The 21091-nt window shown below is 38.5% G+C and overlaps 1 protein-coding gene across 1 annotated transcript in view; it reads left to right on the top strand.

Annotated features, from left to right (window-relative positions):
* LOC107519783 (uncharacterized protein C3orf20 homolog) overlaps positions 1 to 21091 on the top strand; it is a 71386-nt gene that overhangs the window by 20221 nt on the left and 30074 nt on the right. Inside the window, exons 7-10 of the mRNA XM_016162795.2 lie at positions 5661 to 5888; positions 6861 to 7010; positions 18479 to 18596; positions 20602 to 20736. Of these exons, the coding sequence (XP_016018281.2) occupies positions 5661 to 5888; positions 6861 to 7010; positions 18479 to 18596; positions 20602 to 20736 (631 nt within the window). The remainder of the gene's footprint in view (positions 1 to 5660; positions 5889 to 6860; positions 7011 to 18478; positions 18597 to 20601; positions 20737 to 21091) is intronic.

Raw genomic sequence — 21091 nt, 5'->3', positions numbered from 1 at the left:
CAAAAATGCTCAAGTATCTATTTCTTTGCTAACTAGAGAAGTTTAATTTTTTAAGTATTTCTTGATATTAAAAAAAAAATTTCTTCTGTGAACTGAGTGTTCCTAATCTCTGTACCTTTTTTATTCCTATGGCTGTTTGTGTCTTTCTTGTCTAAATTTTTTCATATTAAGGATATTAATCTTTTATTATTTGTGGTAAATATTTATTTCTCCAGTTTATTGTTTCTTTTTTTAATTTTATGGTTAAGATATAGGTATTTTAACTTTTCTTACTGCACAATTATTAATGTTTTTTTTTTTTAAGATTTTCCCCCGTTGTTTTTCTCCCCTGTTGTTTTATAACTGGAAAAATCTTTCCTCATTCTGAGATTAAACAGAGATAAACCTACCATATTCTTTATTTTTTTTTCTACATTTAGCTGGAAATTTTGTTGTTGTATGTGTCATGAGGTGATGAGATTCTAGCTTTAGTCTTCCTATGCCAATAATAATGATAGCTAGTATTTGTTGGGTGCTAATACTAACAGCCGATGTTTACTGAATGCTCTTTTTGTGTAAAGCACTACATGGGGCCATTGATACTCCTCCATGAGTAAGTTACTGTTGTTATGCCAAGGTCCGAGAGCTAGTTAATGGGTGAGCTGCTATATAAGTTTAGGTTTGTCTGATTCTAAAGCCTGTGCACTTAACCTCAATATTCCATTATTCTCTCTGAAGCCATGTATTGAATACAGCCTCTGTTATCTACACATTTGAGTTCTTGATTTAATTATATCTTCAGTCTTGTATACATTAGGGTCTGCTTTTGAGCTATCGATTTTGTTCCATTAATCTGCCTATTTTCAGCTATTTTAATTATTCAGATTACATGAGAGAGGTAGAGTATGGTGTTAAAAAGAGCCTTGAAGTCCAATTAATTGGGCTAAAATCCTAGCTTCATTCATTTATGTGACTTTGGGAAGGTCACTTAATTTCCCTTTGCTTTACTTTCTTCATCTGTGAAATGGGAGTAATTATAGAAGCTACCTTTTAGAGTTGTAAAGATTCCTAGCGCAAAAAAGCAGTTAGTTATTACTATCTACAGTAAACCTCCTCTTGTTTCTCTTTCTACATCAAAACATCTTAGCTGATTTCACCAACTTATTCTTTCAGGTGAACTTAGAATTAGTTTTTCAAATCTAAAAAGGCCTCAAAGCAATGTGGATCAGGCAGGACATTTTAATGAAAAGCAAACTTTCAGAGGGTATACTTGTGAACTCTCTGTACTTTCCACTTAGTTTTGCTGTTTACCTAAAGCTGCTTTAAAAAAATAAAGTCTAAAAAAATTGAAAGGAAAAAAAGAAGCCAGACTTGGAGTTAGAACATCCAGATTCATTAGTCAAGGGGTGTGGGATCTTGTTTAAGTCACGTGGACTCCCTGAACCTGTGTTTCTTCAGTCATTTAGGGATAATAAGCATGTCTTTTGCTTACCACAGCAGGTTGTTGTGAAGCTTAAAGTAGCACAATATATACAAACATGCTTTGTAGTCGCTAAAGCACTAAGGAAAGTAAAAAGCATTTTAAATAATAACCCAGTACCATCAGAAGTGGCTTCTTGAAACAAACATGTTTTGAACCAAGAAGTGATGGTTTGTCATAGTAGACGGAGGAGGAGAATTTAGCTGGCACACAGCAACAGGGATGAGAAAGGTGTTATTATACATGACCCATAGTAATAAACGATGCCAGGGGAGTGGTTATTTTTTTAACAATGAGAATTGCTAAAGTTGGTAGAATTAGTTCTCAAGAGATCTGTCATAAAGAATCCAAGCTTTTAAAAAGCACAGGTAATTTCACAATATACTCTTTACAAAACATTTCTGCAAGGAAAACATCCCCTGACTACCAAAGTTAGAGATACCATGGAGATTAAATGAATGCTTGCTGGATAAAACACAATTTTAGGCAAATCAGAACTATTAGCCTTTTACCTTACCAAATTTCTGACACACTTGCTAAACACATGAAATTACAGAAGTTTAATATCAAGTCAGACCCAAGGAAATTAAGGGCAGGAAGAAAGAATCCCCTTAACCCCAGTGGCAGTTTCATGCTGGTATAGACTTTAGATTTATCACAGGAAGTCTGGTCTGACAAACATAGTGAACCAACATAGTGAACCCTCCCATCCTAGACCAGATCCCAAGGCACTCCTTACAGCAGAGCACATTCTCTAGACTGGGTTGACCTAGATCTTTTGTCTAAGCCTAAATCAGATCTCAGATCTCTAGGCTCTAGCTGGTGAAACTCTAGCTCTCTGATTTTAGTCATATTCACTGTTAGAGCATGGTGGTGCAAAAGCAGTAGTCTGGGAATCCCCGGCTGGCTTCCGACCCCTGACCCTGCCATTCCCTAGCTGTATGACCACGGGTATAAGAGTCGATGTCGTATAAAGATTTAGAATCCAAGTTTTGGAGTCCATACAACTCTTATGCTCCCACTGGCAATCATGGGATTTAGGGCACTTACTCCGATTCTCAAAGCCTTACTTTCCTCATATAAAATGGTGATTCTTCTAGAATCTGCTACATAGGGTTGTTAAAAGCATTAAATGAAATAATGCAGCTAAATAACTTAGCATAATCTGTAGAATACTATAGTAAATGCTTGATAAACGTTATCTATTATTTAGCATTATTGTTCCCTTTTCTGTACTTTGGCTCCTTCATCTGTAAAATGGTATTAGATATTCTCTAAGTAACCTTCAGTGGATGTTCTTACTTTAAGGACTCTAGCTTACTGTTAGTTTCTTAGGCCTGTTTCATTTGAGATGATCTGTGGTGTAGTTCCATTTCTATTCCAGCCTCTGTCTTAGAGTGGTCTAAATACCAGAGGCTGGCATAACTGGGTGACTTCTGACTTATAGAAGGACCCTGTCTTTAAGTCCCGGCAGTGACCACTCACCTGAAACTTCCAAGAAATGATCTTGTGCAAGTATTAAGGCTGCTTTGTTGAACTAATCAACTTGGTGGTAGTCATTACCTGTTGGAGAAACCAGAGGTCAACTTCTGGTCCTTAAGCAGGAGGAGAGTAAGACCACTGCCACTGCCCACACTTTGTGAAAAGACAGAGAAGAGGCAGTTTCTGTTGGCATGGGAGGCTTATTAGTGTTAAAACACTTACTAAAAGGCTCTTTGTCTAGGGGGCTATTAAAGGTTTAGAAAAGGAAACACTGCTTTTTAAAGGGTGATGGAGATCTTCCCTGAGTTACAGCTGCCTACCCTATTTAAGTAATGTGGAACTTATATAATGTAAGATTTTGCATTGGAGTTTTTATTTTATTTTTTTTTTCAGTAGAGCTTTTATATCTTAATTTTTGGCCTTATTGGTAAAAAGGTGGAGTGTGCCTTTTTTTCCCAAATGACTGTAGGCATTTACACTTTAAAGGCATACTTACCTTTCTTTTAAGAATAATCCAAAAGGTCCATTTGTGGAAAGTCACAGAAAAATAGAATCAGGTCTAGGCATTGAATGAAAGGTGTAGGCTTGGAAAATGATAATTAGACTTGTGTGTCCAGTTGGTTTATAAATGTATGTTGTTAAGCTGACATGCTGCCAGCCTTTGATGCTTATAAAAGAAGTGGTATGCATGTGTTTTGGTGTGGGGAAGAATGACAATCTATAAGTGCTTTGCTTTTTTCACATTGTTTAAAAATTGTGTCCACTCACCTCATTTTTGACAGTGAGATACATTTTCATGAGAATATTAGAAAGAAAGGAAGGAATGGGAGGAGGAGGAAAGCAAGAGAAGAGACAACAGGGGAGAGAAAAAGCTGTTGTTAATCAAGCATTTTCATTTTCCAGCTACCAAGTGGCAGATTTGGCCCTTGCCCACCCTCCTGACTCTGGTTCCTTCCCCCATGAGACTTTCTGAGAAGCTCTCCGCTCTGTTTTTCTTAGAGGGGTCAGTGACTTTTGATGTTTGCTAAGGACTCCCACCCCCAGGATCCCCAACACCAATAATAGTGTGGATATTATTACCTCTCAGCCTTTCATTTTTTTTCAGGGGTATTTCATTTCCAATTACTTACTTTTAATTCTTTAAAAAATTTCCTTTCAGCATGGCTCTTCCCATATCCCAAATCCTGCACTCAACCAATAAATGCACATGTGCGCGCGCGCGCGCACACACACACACACACACACACACACACACACACACACACAGACTATATCTTCTAAATAGTCCCAGACCCTTCTTGAAGTATGCCAGCTCAATTTTAAGAATTTTCAAGTGCACCTTAAAATGGGAAACTTTGGGGAGTTTGAATCTGCTCTGAATCTGAAGGTATTTGCCGAGGGCAGCCTTAGACATCCCTTCTTTCTGTTGCTGAGATTTGCTTGTTTGTTTGAGTCCCCTGATGGAAATGCCTAAACTGCTGACTCATTCCTGAGAAGATTGCTCCCGCTTCCCTTAATTATTCTCAAATGTTAGTCATGGATCTGCCCAATTCCATGCCCATATTCTGTCTTAATAACCAAGAGACCCAGCAGTCCACCTTTGATAGCTGGGCAGCAGCCCATGCAGATTTTAAGCAGGTGGTATCGGCCTCCAGGAGAGTTAACACTGTTTCTTTAGTATGTGACTTCTGCTTTGCCAGCTTGACCCAGGAGGCTTCTAATGGCATGTTGCCAACAGCTACTACTTGGCATTCTTAGCAACATGAGTGTGTGAGCACATGTGTGTGTGTTGAGGGTGGAAAGCTGGACAGGAACTAGGAAGGTCTGCTACATGGCTGACTCTCAGATACAGAGCCCTTGGTAGGTCTGCATTTTAAACTATGCCCATAGCTCCTGTAGTGCCCAACACTAGGTATATTGTGAAGTGGATAGAGTAGAGTTTGGGGTGAATATGCATGAACTTGAAGCCTAGGTTTACCATGTAGCTGCATAATTCAGGCACTCTCTTTAGAGTGGAAATAGATAACACCTTTCTCATGCATTTTGCCTGTGGGAGATACCTAGTGAACATTGGTTAAATGAATGTTGTAAGAGGCTACTTTAATTACAGGGTCTTAGTCAAAACCTAGAAATTAGTTTGCTTCATATTCACCTACTCTTTCCTTTTACCATCCTATTATTAATGAACATGTGTGTATATGTTCTCCCACTCAAATGATAATGAAAACAATTAGCATTTATAGAGTGCATGCTAAATACTGGGGCCTGTGTCCCAGGGTCTGTGTGCATTAACCAGAGCTCCCTTACATTTCTATGAGGTATCGTTATCCCCATTTTACAGATAATGAAACAATAGATCAGATGAGATTAGTACTTTGCCCACTTTCTACAGTTCCAAGTGGCAGTGCCAGGATTCAACTCAGTTCTCATCCAAAGCCTGTGCTGCATCATAATGCTGCTTACTAGTCCTGCAGTTTCTATAGCCTGTGGTACAGTGAGTCACACACAGTAGGTGCTCATAACAGTTTTAAAATGGCAAGCACTCAATAAAAGCTTGGCTAGGGATTTCAAAATCCAGCTGTCCTGATTTGAAGGAAGCCCATTAGATTTATGGTAAAGGCGAGGTCACAGAGACCTGAACAGCCATTGACTGTCCTCTAATCCTTGTTAAGACCAAAAAATTATCCAAGTCTTGAATTATTGAATTTTTTTTTAACAGAAAAACAGAAAAAGCTAAGCTAATGAAAGAGGGATTCAACAAACGACTTATCCTGAGCCACTATAACGATACTGAAGACAAAGTGAAGCTGAGCAAGAGTCCCCAGCATTCTCACTATTTCTGGCTGGAGCTACTGAAGTGGAAACCTCCGATGCCAACAGTCAAAGAGGCTGACCCACATATGAAAAAGTTTCACTACGCCCTGATAGATGGTTCCTCTGTGACCTAATATCCTTGCAAAATTCCAAAGGTTAAAAAGGATGGATGGGGCCAGGCATGATGGACAGGGCTGACAGGTGGGGCATTTCAGCAGAAAATTCCAGAAGCATTGAGAAAGGAAGTTGGATGTCTTGGTTTATTCAGTCCCTTTCTCCCAAGGATCCATAATCCCTCAAGCCAGGAGGCTAATCCCTCAAGCCAGGAGGCAGGAGAAGTCAATCTGAGAAAGAGGTTGGGACAAATTCTCCAGTTTACAAAATTCACTTCTCGTTACAGTTGATATTTTTGTTAAGCACCTGAGGGTTCATGTGTTTCTGAGAAAATGGGTTCTCAATTCATTTTCATGGTAGTAGAGAGAACCACATGGCGATTTAGCATGTAGAGAATCTAGAGAGAAGAGGGATTTTTAAATAAATTCCTACAAATCCAAAATGGAAAAGACCTCGAGAATCCCTGATAGTTTTGTACAGGTTGGTACAGCTAGGTTTTATGAAATTGTTCATATATCCATAATTATCCCTGAACCTTCTTTTGCTCCTATCTGTCCTTGGACATTGGTGGAGAGACTCAGTCCTCCCTCTGTGTGCTGGAATAAAGCTCGTCATTGCTGGGCACCAATGGGCAACATCGGTTTTCAGTAACTTTGCCATTAACAGGACCAGTCTGACCAAACTTTCCTGTTATTATTCACATGATTGATTTAAAAGAATGTGAGGCTAAAATGAGGGTGTGAGTAATGTAAATGTATGGGAAGAACTTACAACTGGGAGTCAGGGAACCCATGTGCTGGCCTGGCACTGTCATTATTGTGCTCAGTGACTATGGGAAATCAAGCCACTCTCTCTGGACTTCTGTCGTGTTATCGGTAAATAGCTGATTAAATTAATTAAGTAGGCTGAGAATTAACAGTATTCTATATAAGAATTATTATTAGCATTATTGTTATTTATATCAATATCAGTTCCTTAACCTTGATTTTATTTATCCTTCTGGCCGTCTAGCAATCTGCCAGAGCTATTCTGCCCTCCCTTGGGGTGGTGTGTACACCAACATATTCAGTGACTTGCCACACCAAGTTATTCTTGGGACCTTTACACCTTTTGGATGTGGTAGCATTTCTTTTTCTAATGGGTATGTGAGATTCCAGACAAACTGGAACTTATGGGTAAGCCAACGGGTGGTGGAAGAGCTAAATCTTGACAAGGGGGAGTGGGGAATGAAAAAGTAATTTTTTAAATGGTCAGTCTATTTGGGAAAGTAGGTAAAGAAAATGAAATATATACATATATGTATGTCATTTGTAAGTCATGTACAGAATTACAAATCAGAACAGGCTAAAAAACCTTGGGTCTCAAAGAATCCAGTTATGCCATCCATGAGGTGATGCTGTGGCTCTCAAGAACAGAGGGATCTATATGAAGGGAAGGCCCCAAGAATGCACAGGTTGGGAACTGAAACAGGAAACCGTTACTTAGATGAGCCAGGTGTCAGCTGGGCTTGCCTGATCCCTTAAGAACTAGATACACTGACAGGACCTTCATTTCATACTCTATGAAAAGTCTCATGTCCTTCTCAAGATTTTTGCAAAGTTCTTAGGGGTTATTGTCTCGTGGTCTCTTCTAACTTTGACACCTCGCCTCCCCTGAATCTTGTTCTCCACTCTATGTTTTGTATTTGTGAGTTTATTTTGGCTGTCTTTTGATTTGAGCCAATTGGGGAATTTTCTCCTTTTCCTGATTTTCACACATTTTAAAAACTGTACACCAGAGGCCTCTGTGAGAGTAGCAGAATTTCCTGATCGTTTAAGTCACATAACATGGTTTGAGTTACATAGCATTCCTGTTAATGATGACAAGTACACGAACAGTGTAAATACTTGGAAATTATATATTTATATTGTATTATACTTATTATAATATATTATATATAAATAGCGAGGAGCATATAGCAGTCTATATAGTGTTTATAGTAATTTAACAAGAAGTATACAGGTATTGTTTTTATAATCAGAAAACCCTAAATATTATTTTAAAATTCACATATATATTACACATATAATACACACACATTGTATGGTTGTAAGACCTAAATAAGACTAATTACCACAGAACTTTTTAGTGTATTCTAAGATAGATAAGATAGAGATAGATAACTTTTGGAGGTGATAGAGATGTTTATAGAATAGAATGTGGTAGTGGTTTTACAGATGTATACTTATCTCCAAATCATCTAGTTGTATACATGAAATATGTACAGCTTTTTGTGTATCGATCATAACTCAATAAGCAGTTTTACAAAAATATATAATGGATGGATGCATGGAAAGACAGACAGACACAGACAGACAGAAATGGAGATAGGTGGGTAGATAAAGAGCTGAAAAGTTCACAAAACAGTGATTCTGAGTGGCAGGAAGAGGGGCCAGAGGCTATGTGGGGTGGGGAATTTTGAGAATCCCTGAGTATAATGGGAAATACCGAGGCTTAGATGTGATAGTATACAGGCGGGAGCAAGATCAAGAGATGCTGTCATAGGGAGCAGGAAGACTGGGATTTTAAAGTACTACTGCTCTCTACTACTTTAGGAAATGTGCCATAGCATCAAAACAGACTCTACAATTTTTTTTGTTTCATCCTTGGAAATTGCTCACGAGAGTCTTGACCTCAACCTCCTATCCCAGTGCCATCCCTGAGCCTAACCTGTGCTCCATTCAAGCTCCTCCTTATTTCCATCATATCTCACAGGCTCCCTCGACTCCCATCACTCACATCTCACACCGCAGAAGCTCAGAAAGAGGATGGTTAGGGGTGGCATTAAGTGTCAGAGTAACAAAGGTGGGCTGAAGGAGTCAGGTGAGAACATCAAAATGTCTACAGCTAACCAAGTGCAGGTAGCAGGGGCTACAGGTCTCTTCAGGACTAGCTATTAATATCCTAAGGCTGCCATCACAAATGACCATAAATCGTGTGGCTTAAAGCAACAGAAATTTATTATCTCATAGTTCAGAAGGCCAGAAGTCAGAAATCAAAGTGTTGGCAGAGTTGATTCCTTCTGGAGACTCTAGAGGAATATCCATTCTGTGCTACTCCCCTAGCTTCTGGTGGTTGCCAGCAATCCTTGGTGTTCCTTGGTTTGTAGACACATCACTTGAATCTCTGCCTCCATCTTCACATCACCACCTTCTCTGTGTGTGCCTCTGTGACCTCTCCTCTTCTAATAGGGATAATAGTCATTGAATTTAGGACCCACCCTAAGTCTAGGATGATTTCATCTTGAGATCCTTAACTAATTATATCTACAAAGGCCCTTATTTCCAATTAAGGTCATATTCTGAGGTTCAGGGTGGACATGAATTTCGGAGGGACACCACAACTCACCGTAGTTATTATTCCTCTGTATGCGCCCTTGTTTGTGACATTACTTACCCTTATATCTCTTCCTGTTTCTCTTCCATGTGCTCGACTTTAGTTGGTGACTCATATTTAAAGCACCTTAGATGAAAAATTTGGAGCAAAGGCACATTGAATATATAAATGCAGCAAATGAAAAAGTATGAAATATGGACTTAGAAAAACATTTTCTGGCCCTTGGAGTTTTAGGAAGAGATAGACGTTGTAACTTATTCATAAGACAGCCCCTCAGCAAACTAAGCCACCGTGTGTGTAAACTTACCCTCCAGATTTGCTGCATTTGACATTTTTGAATGAACCCTAATCACATATCTTCCTGTAGCCTGTATTTTGACATCTCTTGATTTCAAGACCGTGGAAGTTGAGAGCTAGGTTATCCAGAGAGGAATGAATTTCCCCTTGCCCTGCCTTTTAAAAAACCGGTTCATAAATATGCTTCTGTGTGTTTCTGCCATGTTCAGCATTTCATATGCTCTGATCATGCTTCTGGTAAAGTCCCTCCCTCCCTTGGCTGTTTTTATGACCCAAGTCACCTGTCAAAATGTGTCAGCAGCTTGCCAGCTAGAGAGTGCAGGTCAGCAAAAAGCTAAAAGAACTAAAAGACTAATGCTTGATTCTCAAGATGCAAATAGAGAGACAGATTAATGGGGAGACAGATCAGTGTGTGGCGTGTAAACACCTGCCCTTGGAGTAGAAGAGCCTTTCCCAACTTTGATGTTGAGATGAAAAGATGTCAGAACCTGGAAGCATTTCAAATGCTGAGAAAGCACATACTTTCCTCTCTCAACCTTAGTAGTTCAACAGTTTTGGAAAAAAGTTTTGGAAACACTATGTAATTTTATGGCATTTTAATTTGAACATCTTATTCTGTGACACTACAGGCAAGGTGGAAAAGTAGCAATTGCTTTTTTGAAGAACAAATATATTTTCACTTGATTTTGTAGGGATTGTTAAATTTGAATTCTTTGGAAACTGTTTCTGGTGGGGTTGCTTAAAACACCTTATTCTCATGAATTGATAATATGTATTGCTTTAAGGAGAGAGAAACAGACAGAGACAGAGAGACAGAGAGACTGAGAAACGAAGGGAGGGAGGGAAAGAAGGGGAGAGAGACAGAGCGCACTTTTTCATGTTGTTTAATTTTCCTGGGAACTATATGGGTAAGTGTAATTCCCAGCTGAGGAACCTGAGGCTCAAAGATGTATGCCTTTTCCAAGGCCACATGATTGAGAAAAAGATTGAAGTCAGTTTTCAGACTACAGTTTTTTTTCTTTTCTAACCCTTAACATGTTGAGAGAAAGAGAGGTCTGGAGCTGAGTACATACTACATGAGTGATAATAAGTGTAGTAATGATGATGATAATGATGATATGATAATGGTGTGGTCATGAGCTTAGTTTTTGGGATTAGATATATCTGGCAGCTGGCTGGAGCAACAGGGCAACTGGGCCATGTGTATCCAGTATCTAGCAGGCTCCCTCGGGCTTCTTCACAGCTGGATGCATTCCAAAAGCAACCAAGGTAAAGATGAATCCCAGTGCATAAGCACTTTTCGAGCCTCATCTAACGTCGTGTTTACTAATGAATCATTGATCAAAGCAAGTCACATGGCCAAACTTAGATTTAAGAAATGGGGAAATAGACTCCTGCTCGTCTTAGGAGAAGCTGCAAATATTTCAGCCATTTTTTTTTTTTTTTTTGCATTTGATCACAAGGCCAACCCCTGAATCTAATTATTCTCCCTGTCTCTCTCTCCGCCTCTTACCATCCTCAATTCTGTTTACACTGATCATGTACAGTAGAATTTGAGAAGTGAAAATACATATAAGATGAAGGATCTTGCCAGTATTATTAGTCTGTTAACCACCAGTCCCTCTTCTCAAAGGTATTGATGAAAACGTGCAAGGCTTGATTATCTTCTTTCCCTTGGTTTTGGTCCAGATAGTCTTATATTCTCACCTGGACTTCTGTGTCATCCTCTGATTCTTTTCTGTATCCTGTGGATTGGTCATCCCCTTTTATCTTAAGTCTCAGGTATGTCACCTACAACCGTTCACACCATAAAGTCTATATTTATATTGCTTTAGCGATTTCTGTTCTTCTTTGGTATTCTATATGATCCCATACGTCTTTTACCTTCTGAAGATGTGCTTCATGTGCTTAATAAATGTCTGTGAATATCTCCTGGAACTTCATCATTATGACATGGTGGGAGTAATTTAATGGACTTCCTCAGTTATAAACCAAGTATTGCTTTAAAAACTTTTTCCTTTTAAAACTTGATGATGCTTCTTTTTTTCACAGTGAGGTGTTTTTTTCAGCTAAAGCATTTGGAATTAACAGCTCTCCACTTGCTCTCTTATCTATGGGTTTCACTGTTAAATATTTCATGTTAACTTTCATATGGATTAAAATGCCCAATAAGAGAGTGTGTGTCACAGTAGAACTTGGTGACTTTGAGAGTTTCGAAAGATGCTGACTGCTTGGGTCCCTTTTCAAAATCATCCCCTGTGACTCACCCCCTTGTTTAGGGGCCTTCTGTCTCTTTTCAAGGCCTTTATACATGTCGTTTCCTGTGACTGAAAGCTTTTGTCCCAACTCTTTATATTACTGCTTTTCCTTTATCTTTCAGGTCTCAGTTTAAATGTCACCTCCTAGGAGAGAATTTTTTTGGTTTTTGTTTTAGATAGCTTTATTAAGAAAATATATATATATATATTTCATAAAATTTACCCATTTAAAGCATACAATTAAATTGTTTTTAGTATATTTACAGAGTTTTGCAACCATCACCAAAATTGAATGTTAGAACATTTTCATCACCCTAAAAAGAAGCCTTGTACTAATTAACAGTCCCTCATTATTCCCAAGTCCTCACCTCCAACCCTAGGCAACCAATAATTTACCTCCTATTCCAAACATGTAATATACATGAAATCATACAATCTATAATCATTTATGACTGGCTCTTTTCACTTAGCATAAAGCTTCCAAGGTTCATTCATGTTGTAATATGTATTAGTACTTCATTCCTTTTTATGGCCAAAGATTCCATTGTGTGGATATACCATTTTTTGTTTCTCCATAAGTTGATGGAAATTTGTGTTGTCACCACTTTTTTGCTATTATGAATAATGTTGCTGTGAACATTCGTGTACAAGTTTTGTGTGGACATATGTTTTCATTTCTCTTGGATAAATGCCTACAAGTGGAATTGCTGGGTCATATGGTAACTCTATTTTTAACTTTTTGAGGAACTTCCAGACTGTTTTCCAAAAAAACCCTTTTCTGACCACCCATTTTAAGAAGCCCTGTCCTTCCCTTTTCACTACTTTAGTGATGAGTTTATTTCCTCTTAGTGTACTCATCATAATCTTAAATTTTCATTGACTGGGTTAGTGCTAGTATAATGTGAGCTGCTTTATGGGAGAGACTTTGTCTATCTTGTTCACTGCTCTGCCCTCAGTACTTAATATGAGCTTAGTATATAGTGAGTGCTTAATAAACATTTGCATGATTGAACAATGAGCGAACAAGACTTTTGGGAATGTTTGCATCAGGCTATTAGAAATGGGTGGTGGGGGATGGGGAGGCTAGGACAGACGGGATTCTAAGACAGCCAGCCATAGATCTTTAATTGAAAGGGTTGAAGTAGTTAGATTTTTTTTTTTTTCTGAAAGTGAAGTTAGGATGCTTTGCTACAATGAGTAACATAAAAATCCTATTGCAAATTGAAGATAAAATGGGCTCTAGATGTAATATAATTTATGGCTCAGGGATGTCATCAAAGACCCAGGTTCTTTTCATCTCTACCCTTGGATATTCTTGGCATTCTTTCCTCCAAGGTGGTTCCCCTGGTGGCTACCAGAGACATTTGGTATCTGCTCCTTTTCATTTCCACTGGTGAAGGGTGGGAGAGGGGGAACCTTGTTTTTCAAGAATAAATGATACGTCCTTCCTTTTCGTCTCTTCAGGCCAACTTACTCACAGGCCCAACCCTGAACCAAGAACAATTTCAAGGGCATGCCATGTACCTATGGGTTTAGACTACTCAGCATCTACCCCTGTAAATGGGGATGGACTCAGTGAGGGGTGAAGAGCTGAATGAACAGGGATTTGTTAGAAAGAAGGAAGGGATAGTGAATGGATGCTGGATAGGCAACAAAAAAATGGAGCAGACAGAACTTGATTCAGGACGGCAACAATCTCTTAGGGCAGCAGTTCCCAACCTTTTTGGCACTAGGGTCCAGTGCTCCTATGAGAGTCTAATGCCTGATGATCTGAAGTAGAGCTGAGGCGGTGATGCTAGCACTGGGGAGCGGCTACAAATTCAGATGAAGCTTCCCTCGCTTGCCCACCACTCATCTCCTGCTGTGCAGCCTGGTTTCTAACAGATCACAGACTGATACTGGTCTGTGGCCCAGGAGTTGGGGAACCCTGTGTCAGGGTATGATTGGATGGGAAGGGGCTTGGAAGTGCCAGGATTTCCAAAGCTGTGGTGGTGATATTCAGTGGCAGGAATGAGAATTATCTAGACCAAGGGCTGGCAAACTTTTTCTATAAAGGGCTAGTTAGTAAATATTTTAAGCTCTGCAGGTCATACAGTCTCTGTGCAACTATTCAACTCTATCACTATAGCACGAAAGTATCCATAGTCAACGTATAAACACATGGGCATGGCTGTGTTCTAATAAAATTTTATTTACAAAAACAAGCGGCAGGACAAATTTGGCCTGCAGATTATAGTTTTCCTATTTCTATCCTAGACTATGGATATTATCATATAATTATCCTCACCATTAGAAAAACAGCTCAGAACCCATGCTTTCCTGAAGTTAGGCTGGCATTTTCATTTGTTGTATATACCTTTCTACAAGGATGCTAGTTGATTCTCTTGTAAGCTTAAAGATTCAGTTTATAGATACCTAATATTTATTGAGCACCTACTATGTGTCAGGCCCATTTGCATTTTATTTATCTAATTGTTCTCTTGTTGCTTTCAAGATTGTCTGTCATTGGCTTCTCATAGTTTGACTCTGGTGTGTGTTGGTGTGGATTTTTCGAGTTTATCCTATTAGAGTTTGTTGAGCTTTTTTGGATGTGTAGATTAATATTTTTCATCAAATCTGGGAGTTAATTTTTTTTTCATATTTTTTTCTGCCCATTTCTCTACCCCTTCTGGTACTCCCATTACATTTATGTTGATGTGCTCAATGGTGCCCTATAGGACTTTGAGACTGTCCATTTTTCTTCACTCTTTCAGTTCTCTTGTGCAAATTGGATAACCTCTATTGAGCTATCTTCAATTTCACTGATTATTTATTTCGCCGGCTTAAATAGGCTGTAGGGCCCCTCTAGTGAATTTTTATTTCCATTATTTCAATGACAGAATATCCATTTCATATATTTTAAAATTTCTGTCTCATTGTTGACAGTCTCAATTGATGAATCATTGTCATCAGACTTCCTTTGAATTAAAAAATAATAATAATTTCCTTTAGTTTTTAAAAAACATTTATAGTAGCTGCTTTAAAGTCTTTGCCTGGTAAGTCCAACATCTGGGCCTAATAGAGATAGTTTCTATTGCTTGCTTTTTCTTTTTTTTCCCTGTGTATAGGTCACATTTTTTTGCTTCTTTGCATGTCTCGTAATTTCATTGCAACATCATTAACACATCCTCAAAAAGAGAGATTAACTGACAGAAAACTGACACTGGAAAATAAAATGTGATATAGCCATACAATGGAATATTATTCAGACATGAAACAAAATGAATGTTACCACAGGATTAAACTTAAATGAATTATGAAAGAAGCCAGTATGTCCATGTACATGAAATGTCTTGAATAGGCAACAAGTCTATATAGACAGAACATAGATAAGTGGTTGCCAAAGGGCTGAGGGGAAGAAAGATTGAGGATTCACTTCTAACGGGTTTGTAGTTTCTTTTTCGATGATGAAAACGTTCTAAAATTGATTGTGGTGATATTTGCACAATTCTGTAAATATAGTAGAAATCACTGAATCACTGGTCAGACTTTAATATTGCCCAGGGTTTTAGTTTATACTGGGAAATTATCCCCTTGATTATTTGTTACGTAAAATTAAATGTCCGAAATGAGAATTATATCCATGAAACAAACAGAAGATGACAACATTTCCTCTGACTTATGGTTGCCTTCCTCGTCCTCTCCCTGTCTTCTTTGATAACAGTAACTAAGCAGATGAATACAGTACCATCTGACAATGATATTTTGGCATCGTCACAGAAGCCTGAAAATGATAACTCCTGCCCCTGTGTAATTTTATCCTTGGCACCACTCCTTGGCAGAGGGCACTGTCTGCTTTCAGCAGAGCCAAAGGCTCTGAAAGAGAGAAGGGGGCAAAGCTGCCTCCAAACGAATTTCATTATTTAACTGTTAATGAATGACCTTTTAAACCATTCTTTTTGCTTATCTGTCCTCCCACCAAAGGGGAATCTTGGTGAGAAGGCTCAGCAACTGGCAGCAGCAGGAAGATGAATGAAAGGGACGTGTGGCTTGGGACCCTTTTGCCAGTATCCAGTGTATAGGGAAAGCCACTTTACAGGCAGAGAGGCAGCTGTTAGAGCTGGAGCTCCTACTGCAGTTTGTGGGGGATGGTTAGGGTCTTCCTGCTCCTTGCAGGAATGAGAACAGCTGAAGGCTAGACTGCCCAGGGTGAGTGAAAAGGATAGGCTTATTCAGGAAAGGAATGTGCCCAAGGTGTTCACGGCATGGGATTGGGACTTCTATTTCTGCTCTTTTCACTTTGCGCCTCCTGCATGTCTATCAGACTGTGGGCTCCTTGATTAAGCCAGAAGCACCCCTTTTAAACTGTGAACTATTACTCTTCCATTAAAGGGTGAGCCCCTTTGTTGAACTTTACATTAGGCTGCAGGTACTCTATTTACTAACCTCCCTCAGCCTGTTTGGGGAATGGGACTCATAATACCTATAGATGGAATTGTTAATTTAAAAAAAAAAAAAAACGCCAACAGTTTTAGAACTCTTTTCAAACTGCTTAGTCCTCACAACAGCTCTTTGAGGTAGATGCTATTGTTGCCATTTTTTAAAAAATTTAGTTTATTGAGGTAACATTGGTTAATACAATTATATAATTTTCAGGTGCACATTATAATTTGATATTCATTATATAATTCATTATATAATTTGACTATGTTATTATCTGTATATTCTATTGTGTGTTTACCACCCAAAGTCCAGTTTCCCTTAGCTACCATGTATTCGATCCCCTTTACCCACTTCACCCTCCCCCTCCCCCCTATATTCGACTCCCTTTACCCTGTCTACCTCCCCCATCCTCCCCTACCCCCTACCCTCTGATAATCGGTAGTCTATAGTCCATGTCCATGAGTCTCTGTTTGTTTGTTCTGTTTATTTGTTGCTTTTAGGTTTATATCCCACGTATAAGTGATATCATGTGATTTTCGACTTTTTCTGTCTGGCTTATTTTGTTTATCATGATTATCTCGAGGTCCATCCATGTTGTTGCAAATGGCAGTATTTCATCTCTTCTTATGGCTGGGTAATATTCCATTGTATATATGTACCACAGCTGCTTTAGCTAATCATAGGACACTTTGGTTGCTTCCATGGCCTGACCACTGTGAATAATGCTGCTATGAACATTGTTGTGCAAATATCTTTTCGGATATGGGTTTTCAAGTCTTGGGGTAAAAACCCAGTAGAGGGATTGCTGGATCATATGGTAGATTAATTCTTAGTTTTTTGAGGAACCTCCATACTGTTTTCCATAGTGGCTGTACCAATTTGCAGTCCCACCGGCAGTGTATGAGGGTTCCTTTTTCTCTGCATCCTCTCTAGCATTTGTTTTCACTTGTCTTGTTGATCGTTGTTGCCATTTTTAAGAAAGGAAACCGAGCCACAGAAGAGTTAAATGTGTCCAAGTTCACACAATTAGGAAATGGAAGAGTCAGGTTCAATACTATTAACGATCTGGCTCTATAGTGTTTGTAACCATTAAGCAACCTTGTCTGTTAAAAACATATTCTTAAGATTTGGTGCATGATAGGCTTCCAATAAATGTTATCTATCAAAATAATTATTAGCTCAAGATTGAAAACGTCCTGCATACAGAGAGAGCACCCCACTCTGGGCATCCCAAGATGCCTAAACAGTGTCTTGCATCTAATAATTACCCAATATGTATTTGTTTAATTGAATCCATTTTGTCAGTGCGATTCAGACTTTTATTAAGCCCGTCTCTGTGCCAGGTGCTGTGCTGAGAAGACAGAAAGATGATTTAGACATGAACATGTAGTACGATGCTAATCCAAAAAAAAACAAATAAAATGCTAGGCTGCACTAATATATGTATAAAATATAAGGAAGATAAAATTGACACAACCTTGTCTTTAACACCCAAATCTCATCTATCCAAATCTAGATGATTTTTGAATTATCACATGTGTCTCCCTCTCTCTCACCCCTGCCCTAGTCCAAGCTGTCACACTCTCTCCTGAACCACTGCCGTGACCTCTTAACTAATCTCCAGCATTTATTTACTTTGGTTCCTTACCAATCTGTTTGATCATATCACCTCTTTGCTTTGTTATTAAATCCTTCTATGATTTTTCACTCTTAAGATAAAATTCACAATATGGTATAGGAAGCCCTGCACATCTGTCCCCTACCTGCCAATCACTGCAGCTTCATTTGTACCACTCTGGACTCTAGCCACACTGGCTTTCTTTCGGTCCCTTGAATATGCTGTGCCTACCACCTTCCTCATGGCCCTTCGTGTACGTTGTTGCATCCATTTAGAACACAGTTCTGGGTCAAATATCCACCCCTGATTCAATCGGCCACAGACAAGGCAAGAGGGTTACGTGGTACATAACCATGGCTGGCAGGGGATTCCTATGACTCTTTAGATGGGAGGGGTCGTGAAGTAGAAGGGGATGTGTCTCAGAGGAGAGAAATCTTGACCAACCGAGAGGTTATACCAACCTTTGCTTCAAGGGGGCTATAAAGACAGAGGCAAGGTTACCATCCTCAAAGAATGTGATGGAAGAAAGTCCTGTTTTCTTAAAGGCTGTGAGCTAGTGACTTTTATCGCTTTGGCCAAATCAATGAGTCCCTGAATTTTTCTTCTTCTGAATCAGTCATGTTTCTGTCTTTTTTGTAGCCCAATATCAATGATGTTTAATCAAGATGGAGGCATGGTGATCAGCAAAAAAGGAAATGTCGTAAGGGAATGGATGTGGCCTTCAAAGGGAAAACTTGATGATCCAGTTGAAATTTGGGTATTATTACACTTTATCATTATTATGGGCATTTCTTATGCTGTAATAATAATTTACTTTGGGTTTCTAAAATATACTGTTGAGGAAAAGAGGATCGAAAGGATTGAATTATTTAGTTTGGCTGTCTACACTAGCCAGTTGATATGATGAATCTTTATTTCAGTTCTGCACTTCACTTGGCACTTTCTTGATGGATTTGTCATTGCTAAGCAGAAGTTACTTTAAACAGTAGTTTTAAAAATTATTAGAAAAGCATTTTGTGCTTACTGTAAAAACATTTTAAAAATAAGAAAGTCTGCAGTGTTCAAAGTGAGAGTCTTCTCAATTTCACTGTGCAGAAATTACCTCTGTTAATAGCTTGGTGTGTATCTCTGTAGGATCAAGCATCAGAAATTCAGATAACTGTTAAGAGTGAGCCTTCCCGGTAGAATTATGGCAAACTGGGAAGTGTTTACCCCCCAGACGAGACAGCCTTGACTCAGGTCCAAAAGGCTGTTGCCACACGGGAATATAAGCTTGCTATATTTTATGGTTTAAAAGAGAAGCCATAAATTCAGATTTTTTTTTTTGGTGAAATAGTTGGCAATTTATTCAAATTAATTCAATTTATTCAATTAATTCAAATTCTGAAAGAACTAAACCAAACACTAAGAGGGGCCTCTGTAACCTCTGTGTTAAACTTCTCGATTCATACATAGTTACTGTGTGTGTTTGTGTGTGTGTGTGTGTGTGTGTGTGTGCTGCACTTTATATGGTACACTGCACAATCAAAGTTAGGGACACCATTTATATAGAGCTGTGCTATTCAGTATGGAAGCCACTCACCATGTGTGTTATGAAACTTTTAAAATACACCATAAGTGTAAAATACACACCAGGTTTTAAAGACTTAGCACAAAAAATGAGAATGTAAAATATCTTACAAATAATTTTTATATTGGTTATGTGTTGACATGTTAATATTTGGATATATTTAGTTATAAAAGGTTAAAATTAACTTCACCTGATTTTTTGCTCTTTTCAATGTGGTTACTACAAAATTTGAAATTACTTATGTGGCTCACATTTGTGGCTCACATTATAGTTCTACTGGTCAGGCTCTTGTGTGCAGAGTACCTCCAGGTCTCTGTTCTATATCACTAACAAAATCATCCATAGTGATATACTATTTAGAAGTACCACTTATTTCTGGAGGGTTAGGAAAGTAAAGAGCAGGTAAAGAAACTGTATCAGGCAAACCTGCATGTACAAGTTTCCTGACACCCCGGAGTTAGGGATTCCTCACCCTTCATCTAAAAAAAAATCAAGGTCCCTCATAGGACAGGTTTTTTAGGTCAGATTATCACAGCTGGCAGCCTTCAGGAAGCAAGAGAGTAATTTTAACCAAAGAAAAGTCCTTGCATGCTATAGCAGCTGGCTTAATTAGGATGCTTTATCTACACAAGCTTTTTAAATATGCTGTACAAATCTGCAGATGTCCACTTAAGCTTTAAGAAGTTGGTTGTTTATTTTCCATTCTTGTCATTTATAAAAGTTAGCTTTAGTAAGTTTCACAGTAATAGTAAGACTTTTAAAACTTCTAAGCACTTGGCAGCCCCATAAATGACATTTCTCACTATCGAGTGAATCAGATTTATCAACTGTATTTTACAGGGGAGATGTTCTGTGTCTCAGGGCTAGAATTAGGGTTCAGAAGTACCTGTCAATCGACCCAGAATTTTCACCATCTAAAATGAATTTGACTTTTTTTTGTAAGACAGGACCACATTAATTGCAAATAGTTTATCTCCACTCCTCTTCTTTTCCTCAATAGGTTGTAGCAACAAACGAATTTGCAGCACAAAACCTAAAATTCATTCTGACTTAATAGAATTAAACTGGAGCTGTCTGTGAATATTGGTCCCAAATTTCCTTCCAGGCGTCATGCAAATGTCTATGACTTCCACTCGAGTCATGAGTATGAGAATTCTGTGCAAGAAATGACAATTCTCTCTGTTGCCCCTAGGTGAATAAATTCATTACCGTGGAGATTTTTGGGCGCTTTGCAATCAACTTGGTCTACGAATGGGATCTCCAAAGCCTAAAGTTATCCCTGGCACCTGTAAAATTCAAGTCTTCTCCTCCATGCTTCCCTGAGGTGGTAGGTCCAGAGGTTTCTTCAGTCATCTTCATGATAGCACCTCAGGACAGAGCAGGAAAAATATTGACCAATTTTAGATTTTCTTGGTAATTTCTTCAATATAGTTGTTTATGGACCTTACCAGAGAAATAACTGAAAGTTTGGGATGAGGTGAGGTTAGAAGATAAAGAGAGTTGAGAGAAAAATGAATACCTCTTTTCTTCTAAAGCTGTGATTCCTAAGCTTTGGAGAATTAATTTCCTGTGTCCTAACTGGTTGAATTGTTTGAATTTATATAATCTATGATTTCTTAAAAACGATGTGGGGTTCATATATTGTTTTTTAACTAAAGTGAAATTAAATCAATATAAAGTTA

The sequence above is a fragment of the Rousettus aegyptiacus genome, unplaced genomic scaffold, assembly GCF_014176215.1.
Source record: "Rousettus aegyptiacus isolate mRouAeg1 unplaced genomic scaffold, mRouAeg1.p scaffold_m13_p_2, whole genome shotgun sequence".
Lineage (NCBI taxonomy): Eukaryota > Metazoa > Chordata > Mammalia > Chiroptera > Pteropodidae > Rousettus > Rousettus aegyptiacus.
This window is presented reverse-complemented; position numbering and strand designations above follow the sequence as displayed.